General features: G+C 37.3%; 3 protein-coding genes across 3 annotated transcripts; 2 read left to right on the top strand and 1 right to left on the bottom strand.

The window, feature by feature from the left end:
- On the top strand, nt 16-3,164 carry LOC18608037 (putative cyclin-A3-1). The gene is made up of 8 exons (XM_007042505.2): nt 16-591; nt 860-1,092; nt 1,191-1,266; nt 1,363-1,439; nt 1,569-1,602; nt 1,690-1,839; nt 2,360-2,494; nt 2,683-3,164. Exons 1-8 carry the CDS (start codon nt 262-264, stop codon nt 2,752-2,754), a joined length of 1,107 nt encoding a protein of 368 aa, XP_007042567.2. The 5' UTR covers nt 16-261; the 3' UTR covers nt 2,755-3,164.
- On the top strand, nt 3,682-6,470 carry LOC18608036 (TIP41-like protein). The gene is made up of 7 exons (XM_007042504.2): nt 3,682-4,100; nt 4,224-4,314; nt 4,552-4,665; nt 4,783-4,842; nt 4,944-4,985; nt 5,237-5,365; nt 6,156-6,470. Exons 1-7 carry the CDS (start codon nt 3,775-3,777, stop codon nt 6,264-6,266), a joined length of 873 nt encoding a protein of 290 aa, XP_007042566.1. The 5' UTR covers nt 3,682-3,774; the 3' UTR covers nt 6,267-6,470.
- Nucleotides 7,725-9,881, bottom strand: LOC18608035 (zinc finger protein 4). Its single transcript, XM_018115301.1, has one exon. It carries the CDS (start codon nt 8,703-8,705, stop codon nt 8,136-8,138), a length of 570 nt encoding a protein of 189 aa, XP_017970790.1. The 5' UTR covers nt 8,706-9,881; the 3' UTR covers nt 7,725-8,135.

Below are 11,323 nucleotides of genomic sequence, written 5' to 3'. Positions count from 1 at the left end.
GCCATGTGCTATACTGTAAAAAGTAGGTGCAAGAGTGAAACGGCGCCGTATCTGTGGTTGCTGCATAAAATGCAGTAGCAGATCAGATCAAGAAACGGTCAGTAAAAGGCGGTAAAAATCATTTTCAAAATACAGAAAACGGCGGCACCCTTACCATTTCCCTCTACCCCTCACCTTTTCTTATAAATAAATAAAACCCACCTAGAAAAAGAGGCAAGAAATCTACAGAGTTCTGCAAGAATTCTTCAAATCATCACCCTAATGGAAGTTGATCAAGAGAATCGTGTGCCTTTAACGTGCTCCTCATCTAAAAAGCGAGCCCCCATGAATCACTCTTTTCCTCCGCAACCTTCCTCGACCAAGAAACGGGTCGTTCTTGGTGAACTCACCAACTCGACTGATCTCGGGTCGACTCAGAACCCAAAATGCAGATCCAAGAGTGAGAGAGACCCGAGTAGCGAGAAGAAGCCAATGCCTGAATTGAAAGAGAAAAAAAGGCAAGAACCTATCGAAGAGTTTGATGAGAACTTTCGAGATTTGAAGAAGTGCACTTTCTCATCTTCTACATATGAACATCTCCACTCTTTGGAGGTAAAGTCAAATACTGATGCTTTCCTATATTCTTTTTTTATAAGTATTCTCTTTGCTTTATTTTAATATGCTGTTTTTCAATCGCTTTAGAAATGTGTTACAAAAGGAAAATATTTGATGCGTTGTGTAAACATTAACTAATTTTATTAATTTTGATTTCGAAAATGGTTTTCTTGTTTTTTTTTTTTTAAATATGATTATAAAAATCTGTGGTGCAAAATATAATAAAGATCAATCGCTGGTCTTTGTAATGATGATTTTGATTCAGATTGAGGAGAAAAGAAGGCCATTGCCCAATTACATGGAGAAGGTTCAGAACGATGTTACAGTGAATATGAGGGAAATTCTGATCGAGTGGTTGGTGGAAGTGACTGAGGAATACAAACTCGTTTCCGACACCCTTTATCTTACAGTGTCATACATTGACAGATACCTCTCTTCTCATGCTATCAGTAGCAACAAGCTACAACTTCTAGGTGTTTCTTGCATGCTTATTGCCTCGTAAACACGTTAACCCTGATTCCTTGTTTTCTTTTTTGACTTGGGTTGATTTATTCATTACATTTTGTTATTGACATGATTATACATTGATGCCACAGAAAGTATGAAGAGATCACTCCTCCGCATGTTGACGATTTTTGCTATATAACAGACAATTCTTACACCAAGGAAGAGGTATATATACATCTCATCATTTCTTCCGTCTCTACTCTTAGTCCTTCCTCTGCTTTTCTTCTTGTGTTTCAGACTTAAAATTTACCAAATCTGTAGGTGGTGGAGATGGAGAAAGATGTACTTGAATTGTTGAATTTTGAAATTGGTACTCCCACTATCAGAAATTTTCTCAGGCAAGAATGCTGTCCAAATGTTTTAGGTTTTTGTATTTTCCCTTTAATCAACAATGCTCTTTCCTCCCGCAAATGTGATTGCTTACTGATAATTAGTGAGACTAATGTATGTTCTTGTTGGGCGTGCAGAATTTTAATGAGAGCTCCTCAGGAAAAATGCAAAGTAAGCATAGCTTTTTGTATCAGTATGCTTACAGTTTATCCTTACTAATAGATTTTGCTGATTCTTCTGAATTTGTGAGCTCCTTAGTGTCAAGATTTGCAATTGGAGTTTTTGAGTTGCTATCTTTCCGAGCTAAGTTTGCTGGATTATGGGTGTGTACGATTCTTACCATCATTAGTAGCCTCATCAGCTATTTTTCTTTCAAGATTCATGATCCAACCGAAAACACATCCTTGGGTAAGAAATCTATATATTTTTCATTCTAGAATGTCCTCACATTGCATATATGAGAGTTGGTGACTTATTTAAGATTTTTGGCAATTTATTGGTGCTGCAAATAACTTGATCGGCTGAGATGTTATCACAAAAAATGCCAAAAAGCCTGTGGTATTGTATTTTACAGTGACTATGGTTTCAATTAGATTAAAAGTTCAGCAGGAGGAGAAGTTGATGTTTACCATAAATGTTGACATGCACCTAGTAACTGACAAATGGCAACAAATGAATTTGGATGGTTGTGGGAGAAGGCAATAAAAATACCACTCTCCAGACCCAGACACAAAAGAGATGGTAGTCTCTGTTTCTAAAGGATCCTTTTCGAGGGAGAGGTCCATGTCTTCCCCAGATTTTCATCTTATTGATCAGACTGGTTGTAGGCAAATAGCTGCATATTGCAAAATTTCAGTAGAGATTGCACTGACCATTTGTAAAAGCAGAAACAATAATCACTAAGAGATTCTTTTATCCTGATCTGCAGAGCGACGCACTGGAATGTTACTCGGGTTATAGACCATCTGACATGAAGGAATGTGTTATTGCCATCCATGGCTTACATCTGAATCGAACAAGAAGTTATTTAAGAGCTGTGACAGAAAAGTATTTGCAGCATAAGGTGACCATCTGGCTTTAACTTTAATGCTGTATTTTCAGATAGTTGTAGAGCTCAGCTTCCTAACTAGCCAGAGGTTTTTTTATTTTACATCAAGGATTTGGAGCATTGAATAACAGAGTTTAAGACAGGGATGGCACCACTACTTGTGCAATATAATCTGATAAGAAATTTGATCCTCTTTGAAACAGTTTAAGTGCGTGGCCTCTTTGTCTTCGCCTTTGGAAGTTCCTGGACAGTATTTTGAGGCTGTTGAGGAATGATGATAGGGAAGTTCCTTCTAAAGAAGTTGACTTTGTAGGTTGAACTGTACTGTTGAGAAGTTTCATCTAACAGTTTATGCTTCAGTTTGGACGAGGGTATGTCTTTCAACTGCTGGTTGAGAGTGGCGGTTCAATTACTTGCTCAGTGCTTACAACTCTTTGTGTAGGCAAAGTTGAGAGTTCTGGATCTCTATTAATTTTGTAAATCATGCTAATGAAATTGCCTTAGGATGATACTAAATGATAATGCTACATACACTGGGACTGGTGTTTCTTGTTTAAGTCCCACTATTTTGTATATCATTTACTGCTGAAACAAGGTATACTTTTATTTTTCTCAAGTGATTGCCATTATGAGAAATTGTACAAGAGAACAAACTTAAGGAATCAATGCACATCGCATCCTCTCATGTTATTTTTTATGTATTTATAATACGATATTAAAATAAAATAAGAATACAATGACTACAAAAGATAAATGCTTACTCTAATTTTGAAGTGCAGATCTTAATCTAATCTTTAATTGCAGATAGGGCTTAAATTTTTTTTTTGGTTTTTCTTAAATATCAAATTTTCTAGTGCATTGGGTTTTTAATATCCATTTTGTTGCTAAAAACTCTACTTGCATTTTTTTAAGAAAAATTGGGAATTTTTATATTTAAATCTTGCTAAATAACAAAAACAAGTTGATAAACTGAGGTTCTAACATCAAATGTATTATTTTGTTCCTGGTAATGTTGTAAATTTTTTATAATAGATACATAGAATAACAATAAAGTTGTTCTCAATTAACTTAAGTAAAAGTTTTTTAAGAAAAATTAGCGGGCTTCAAAGGCCTGGATCAATTGGGCTTTGGGTTTCAAAATATCTGGAGCAGTTGGGCTTTTCAAATTTATATTAGGCCATGTTGCCCACATTGGATCCGACCCGGAAGAATATCTGCGCAGAAAGTAAACCGAAGAAGAGAACTTTGTTGTTTTACAGAGGGTAAAAGGCGTGAAGTTGGTGAAATCGGCGACGATGGAAGTGGAAGTAGACGAGAAAGACCTAAGATCGGCGGGAGCCGAGCTTTTGACAGATGGAAGGCGCGGATTGCGTATCAGCGTTTGGGAGATCGAGTCTCGTAATCGCTCTATTCTCACTTCCTTGGCTCTCCAACAATGGGAACAAAACCTCCAAACTTGTCACTTACCGGAGATGATTTTCGGTGAAAGTTGTTTGGTTCTTAAGCACGTAGGCAGCGGCACCAAAATTCATTTTAATGCATTTGATGCTCTGGCCGGTTGGAAACAGGAAGGTTTGCCTCCTGTTGAAGTTCCCGCTGCTGCTAAATGGAAATTCAGAAGGTAAAAATGCCAATCTTCTTTTAACCTTTTTATGTAATTTGCATTCGAGTTTATGTTTCATTATTTTTATTTTTTTAAAATATATCGAAAAGTTAAGCAAAATTGATTGCTTGGATGTTGCAGTAAACCCTTCCAGCAGGTGATATTGGACTATGACTATACGTTTACAACTCCTTATTGTGGAAGTGAAACGGTTGAGCTTGATGCAGACAAGGTCTGTCTTTTATTTATTTATTTAAATGTCACTTACTTTTAAGCATTCTTGAACTAGGGTTTTGTCCCCTTTTTTGTATGGAAATATGCAAAAATTTACAATTTTCTTTTTTGAGAATTGAGAATTAGGGATTTTTACAAAGGCATAATTTTGTTTTTGTTAGATAATTTGATTTTTAACATAAATGATGATGATGATGATGATGCTGTTTCTGTTGGTATTATAAATTGTAATCAGCGTGAAAGTGGGGAAATCTCAGGGGGGAGTTCAGGCCTCCATTGGGAGGATTGCGAAGAGCAGCTTGATGTGGCTGCCCTCGCATTAAAAGAACCTATTCTATTCTACGATGAGGTGAGCTTCGTCAATTATAACTAGGTGCCACAAATGAAAAAGACATATTGTATTTCATATGCTCTTCTTGACATTCTTGTGTTTGCAGTTACAGAAGTATTAATTTTTTTTGTGCAGGTAGTTTTGTATGAAGATGAATTGGCTGATAATGGAGTGTCACTTCTAACTGTGAAAGTGGTAAAGTGTTGAATCTCTCTGACTAGTTGTGTTTTAAAGTGGATGTAATCTGTTCAGTGATTTAAATGGAAGACAACTAATTATATATTTTCTTTTTCTAGAGAGTCATGCCAAGTTCTTGGTTCCTTCTCTTACGATTTTGGGTAAGTGGGAGACTACCATAATGCTCGTCATTAGGCGAATCTATGCGATTGACAATTTTTTTACCTATCTTTTCTTTTTTTGCCCCCTTCACCTTTATTTCCCTTTATCCTGGAACAAGTTTTGAAAATCTGAGCTTTGGTTCATGTGGTTGCCTGAAAAACTCTTAAGAAGATATAAGCTGGTGCACCTATACTTTCTGTTTCCTGGAACTTATTACCCTGTTCAGCCACTTACTCAGTTTTTTGCACAGCTTCGGGTTGATGGAGTGCTAATGAGATTAAGGGACACCCGTATGCATTGTGTTTTTGATGAGAGTGCAAATCCTGTCATTCTTCGAGAAAGATGTTGGAGAGAAGGCACATTTCAAGCTTTATCTGCTGTAAGTATATGATCACTTGCTCACTTTCTCTCTGTTTGCATGTGTGCATACCTCTTACATACACATGTACTTGTGAATGTTGCCTGGGAAACTTGTTATCTTTCCTCAAGTGACAAGCTTAACTCCTGGTTGCTGCAACTTAAATAGTTTGTCTTCATTTCTCCAAAAAGATAAGGGTTCTAATTGACCTGTTAGAGTATACAGAAATGACTAATTTTGAAAATAGTAGAGATTCTCAAGTATAAAAAAAATTGCAAAGATTCTCAAAGGGGGTTCCCTATAAGATCTTAGTTCAGTGTGTTAAGTATTCTAATTAGAGTTTTGTTAGGCCTTTCCGGAAAATAGAATTTGTCAATTTATTTGTGCCCCCAGTGCCATATTTAATAAATTTCTCTATGTCATGGGAGTTTAGAGAACTCTAAAAATATACTATTTCAAGAAGCTATTTTTCCCTTCTCCTTTTGGTGTGATTGCAGGTGGAAAAATATACCCAGAAGCTTTAACTCAAGTTGAACTTTGTTTCTCTGCATAATACTAATATGGTATTCTGTTGAAATTTAAACCCTGGCGAAACTGTTTGAATTCACGGTTTCAATGTTTTGCAATATAGCCCTAATAACCAGAGCTCATGACAATGTTAAGTTCTTAGATACATGATTGTCAGTTTGCCATGTTATCTATCAAGGAATGTGCTAAAATTAGCACATTGAACTTTGTTTAGATATCTTATGAACAAAATCTGCTTTTCTTGCTTACTGTTATAACGTTGACGTATTCTAATATGGTGCAGAATGGATATCCTACCGATTCTGCTTCGTATAGTGATCCGAGCATCATCAGCCAAAGACTTCCTGTCATCATGCATCAAACCCAAAAGCTTAGAGTCCCTGGTAACTTGTAGACTGTAAATTACCTTCGTGAAACAGATTCAAATTATTTTTATGCTCTGGTCATGGTAAACTTTGATCCATTCAGGTGCATTCCATAAGCGAAAAAGTCTTTTTCAATGCATTTCATATGTACCATTAGCAAGCAAATTTTATTATGTAAGTTTGTGTGTAAACAAGAGTTAGAATTATCCATTTAATCTGGGTTTAAGGTGCCATAGTTTCATCCCTTACAACATTAACCACAACAAGTGCGAAGACTGGAAAACAAATTAAGCAAAGGAGCTTTTGGAAATGGAGACCTTATTGGAATATTAGTGCAGAAGCTCATTGCTGATAGTTGAAATCTGAAAGCAATTACAATGTGTTGCTAAACATAGAGCGGCATGCAATGTTGGAACTTAAAGCTCTTGGAAATGTCTTTGAAAAACTTTCTAATACTTGATGGATTAGTGGCTTGATCTGTCGTAACCAGAAAAAGGTGAACAAGACAGCCGATAGGTAACAGGGCTTGTGCACAATAGCAGAAAAGAAAAAATTACTGATTCTAGAGAAAGGGTTAGGAGAAGTTGGGTGGAGTAAATTTAAACTAGCCCACATTCGACAGTGACGACCATTAATGTTCATCTTGTTGGTATTGGAGTTATTCTTTGGAGTCCCTTTTTCTTTCCAATATTCATTTTGCTGAGAGGAACTGGGGTTAGAGTGCTTTAATTAGACCCAAGCTGAAGACACTTGAAAAAGACTAATTGGCAATTGCGGAAACCATGCTTATACGCTGAGATAATCAGCCACTGCCTCTGCTACCACCAGTCTTCCGCAACTCATTAAAATTTTGACCTACCAATTTGCTGTAGACTTGGGAACTGGGAAGACCCCAACAGATAAGAGTTGGCATTATGGCAACATCTCAAAGTGCACCTCAGACGTCCAAAACAAGAAGAAAAAGTGGCCATTAAGACTCTGGTCACGACTACAAAGAAGTAATTGGTGAAATGACCAGTTGCTGATCACGACAGGGTTCTTTAGCTTAACTTCTGCCGACTAGGTTTATCACGTCCTGACCCCTCCTTTTTTTTTTTTTTTTCTTTTGCTGACTTGCAATCAAATAGGGTCAATGTTAAATTTCATTGGTGTTGTTTGTTTGGTTTTTGGGTTTGTAGATTCTGGATAAGATTTTTGTTCAAGGTAAATGACAATTTTGACCAATGGGGTTAGTATAGGAAGGAAAAATGTATGTTTGATAGGAAGAGACTGGTTTATGTTATCCTTTCTTGGTACTGTTTCCCTCTCTCTGCATGCTGTTGCAGATAAATTAATTAGATGTGTAGACCTCCCTGCATGCCCTGGTGTGCAAACCATAACTTTCATTTAGCGTATAATCTTAGTTTTTTTGTTTGATGCGTGGAACAACAGTACTATGCTTTATCGTATGTGATATATAATTATCTGGGATTCATAAATAGCCAACGTCAAAAAACTTGATTATATTTCAGTGAGTTAGTATGAAATATCAGAATTTATTTAGGCATGGAGAAATTAGGAGGAAATGAAATTAAAGGGATATTTTAATTCTATGGTTCTTGTCAAGAGATGCAACTGATACAAGAGAAAAAAAGAAGAACCCACAATCTCTTAGGCTGATCTTGGACTCTGAAGAAGCTGGAAGCAGAAAAAGGAATAAACATACTACTAACTAAATACCGATGGACAGTGAAAGGATATCCTTGTCGTTTCTTCTAGTTGTTAGGCAGAGCCGCACTCTGACTCTCTAACTGAGTTAGTATCTGTACCTGATGGCTGAACAAGTCAAGGAACTGTTTCCAAGATAAGAGGTAGTACTAAAACGGACTTCCAAACTTAGACAAAGGAGAGTAGATGGATTAGAGTCGAAGATTCAAGTCGAGCTTGGCTGGGTCTGATGGTGGTTTGGGCAGTTGAGAATCCAAGCGGAAGCTTCCTGGCCACATAAAATCCATTGCATCATCTACCGTACAGTGCATCGCTGCCATTCCAAAACCTGTATAAGTATCATTAAATCTTGCTACACTTGCAGCTCCATCTCTGCTTGTTTTTTGCACTAGGGAATGGGGTCGGACTCCAAGCGATCTAATTGGCAAACCCATCATCGACATCATCCTCTGGGATTGGTATCTCCTGGCTGCACCTCTCTCCCTCTTGTGGGCGTTCTGGTGGCCACCCAAGGCTTGGGAACTGTAAAACTTCCTCATGCAAAAGTTACATGAGAAAACCTTGGCAGAAACTGGTCTTGATTGGGGGTCAGAGTCTCCAGCTGTTGATGATAGTGAATTCCCACCTACTCTGAGGTTCAACCAGTCTCCTGGATTCTCCTCTTCAATTGCTTCATTGCTATCCTCATTAATTCTTAGCTCGCTTTGTTGTTTTGTAGATATACTTCCAGCTTCAGCCGCTTCTTCTCTTTCGAAAATCATTTCTGATCTGTAATTCACAATTAGGTAGGGCGTCAAAGGAAAGCTGAAAGGAATGCAAAGGCTTAAAAGAAATATGGTATGGTTTGAAGAGTTAGATCAACCTTAGAGAAGAGAAATAAATGGAGAGTATGAGGCTTGATGTTGTTTTGTTTTTATTTATTTCATCTCATTTCAAGTCATTGACCCCACCCTGCGATGCTTTGGGTCTTTCCAGGGGGACAATGCTTATGTCATCTTTACTGTTGCCCTTATCAAGCTTAGGATTCCCCACTTTCATCTTTCTGCTCCTTTGCTATCCTCAAATGAGAACGCCTTTACACGATTCCTTTTGGAGTATTTAAGAAATTCCGGGTTGACAAACCAACAAGAGAGTTGCATTCATGGTCAAATTCTTGATCTTCCAAATCAAGTATTTGCACTGCTTCCCACAAGCCTTCTGTTGTCGTATCACTCACTAAACAAACTAATTTTCCCTATGACTTCTAGGTTTGGTGACTGTGTCCTAAGCTGATTACCGGAGTATGAACTAGGAAAGCATTTAACCACAAACGTACAGAACAAAACGAAGGTAAGCTGGCAGTTCCCATTACTATTGCAGACAGTCCAGAATATTTTTCCTTAGTCATTAAGTTTAGCCAATATTTTACTGCTTCGTTATATGAGAGCTGGCAAGACAATGTCCCCAAGGACCAACCATGTATACACTTACCAAATTTTCACTTGCCAATTATTTATCAATTGTTTCATCTTTGGTACAAAAAAAAAGAAAGAAAACCGCAGATTGAAAATTGTAAGTAATAATAACTTTTTGCTTCCTATAATTGGTGTTATGTCTTTCATGCATGTCAAGTATGACATGAGAAAAAGATGGCACCCACTAGAAAAGATGTAGTTCCTGTTCTTGTGTTGGACAAGTGAGTGATTGATAAGCTTTGTTTAATGTTGGATGAAAGATATTGAGTGATGGTAGGTTTTTGTTTTGATGAATTTTAATCACCTTTTGGTTTTATTGTATTTGTGGGGAGGAATGGGGGACCCAGAGAATGGACAATAATGGTGGTAAAGCAAGAATTAAAGATAGGATGGTATCTTTACTATTTCATTATGTTGTTTTTCTTGGACAAGAATATCTATGGAGGTGTCTTCTTGTTGGGGCTTCCTGGCTTTCCTTTAAAACAGGTAGTGGGCAGTGTATATGAACAGCAAGAGAAGTGCATTGAGAGCCACTTGTACTCAAGTCCTTTCTTGTTATAAAAACTTGATAGACTCCTTTCTCTGTTATTGTTACACGTACCTGATCTCACACCCATCTACAGATATATTTTCGTTTCTATATATCTGCATGCATATACTTACCAAGAGATATTTTCTACTCGCCCAATAAGATTTCTTTCTTCCTTTGGCGGTGGTGGAAACACTAGAAAACTTCTATTTTCTTTCCACCATATGTACCTAGTTGCCCTATTGAATGACTTGATGCTTGTATTTGGTAGCAAAATGGATTTTCCTGATCCCGACTCTTCTTTAGAGAAACACATGCACCTTTTTAGTTTCGACATAATATCTTCTTTGATTAGGGGTTCAGGGACGATAATCAAAGACAAAGAAGTCAAGTAAAGGTGCATGTTCATTTTGCAACTTGCCCTTGGCGTTTAGCAAAAGACCCTAGATTTCAACTTCCCAGTAGTCGTTCTGCTTACGAGTTCTTCCCAGAGTATGGGTTTTGAAAAATAAAAAATAAAAAGGAAAAAGCATGGCTTGAACCAGTTTTGGTTGATAGTCACTTAATAAAAAAGAAGAAAAATGGACATCTGCACCTCGTGCATTAATCAGAGAAACTGCGGAAGAACCACAAATCTCGAAGCAGTGAAGTTGCTCTGACCTCCAGGCCATCAGAATTAATTAATTATTTCATGTGAAGTGGAGTTACTAGTCATTGTCTTAGCAAAAGAACCATTTCTACTATCAATTCTCCTCGGGATCGTTTAATCATTGTCGACATGCCTTTCTATTGATAAGAAAAGGCTTTTATATGCAAAGGTAAATCATCACTACTTGTTGATAGGAGAATCAATGTTATTTTGTCAACGTATGCATTGATATCTAATGGATTCTCCAAAATAATTGAAAGATCTGAAAAAGGGGATAAGATCCAAGGGTGCTGACGCCAAAGGCAAAGAGTCGGGGGAGAGATAAGGGATGATTAGAGCGATAACGATGATGAATCAAAGCCGAGGTGGTCAAGCGGGATATGTTCATCACTTTTTGGGAATTCACTTAGCTTTTATGAACCTGGTTTCTAAAAGCACTTTGTTTTACACCTAAGAATCTCCATAGCCCGCCCAAACTTCTGGCTGGCTGCCTTTCTGATTGTGATGTGGGAATTTGAAGCCAGCCCTTTTCCATTCCAAGTGGTGAAAGAGAAAAGAAAAGGATGGGTCAGTACCAGTAGCACGATTTTCACTTTTTATTTGGTTTTTGCTTTATTTTCCACTATGTAATCTTTTAACTTACCAGTAAGTAAGAGTATGTCTTGCTTTGCTTTGCCCTAACAACTATTGATTATTGGGTCGGGAGAAAAGTCCCTGATGAACCACTTTTGAGAAAAAGGATAGTAC

This window comes from Theobroma cacao, chromosome 2 (genome assembly GCF_000208745.1).
Source record: "Theobroma cacao cultivar B97-61/B2 chromosome 2, Criollo_cocoa_genome_V2, whole genome shotgun sequence".
NCBI classification, from domain to species: Eukaryota; Viridiplantae; Streptophyta; class Magnoliopsida; order Malvales; family Malvaceae; genus Theobroma; species Theobroma cacao.
Note: the sequence above shows the minus strand (reverse complement) of the source record. Positions and strands in the feature narration are given on the sequence as shown.

Bases quoted from the DNA above. Each gene is read 5' to 3' on its own strand.
- LOC18608037 (XM_007042505.2), top strand. From the start codon at position 262: ATGGAAGTTGATCAAGAGAATCGTGTGCCTTTAACGTGCTCCTCATCT. The intron at 1,840-2,359 runs GTAAGAAATCTA...CCTGATCTGCAG, and splicing joins AACCGAAAACACATCCTTGG to AGCGACGCACTGGAATGTTA. The intron at 2,495-2,682 runs GTGACCATCTGG...TCTTTGAAACAG, and splicing joins AAAAGTATTTGCAGCATAAG to TTTAAGTGCGTGGCCTCTTT.
- LOC18608036 (XM_007042504.2), top strand. From the start codon at position 3,775: ATGGAAGTGGAAGTAGACGAGAAAGACCTAAGATCGGCGGGAGCCGAG. The intron at 4,101-4,223 runs GTAAAAATGCCA...TGGATGTTGCAG, and splicing joins GCTAAATGGAAATTCAGAAG to TAAACCCTTCCAGCAGGTGA. The intron at 4,315-4,551 runs GTCTGTCTTTTA...AATTGTAATCAG, and splicing joins TTGAGCTTGATGCAGACAAG to CGTGAAAGTGGGGAAATCTC.
- LOC18608035 (XM_018115301.1), bottom strand. From the start codon at position 8,705: ATGATTTTCGAAAGAGAAGAAGCGGCTGAAGCTGGAAGTATATCTACA.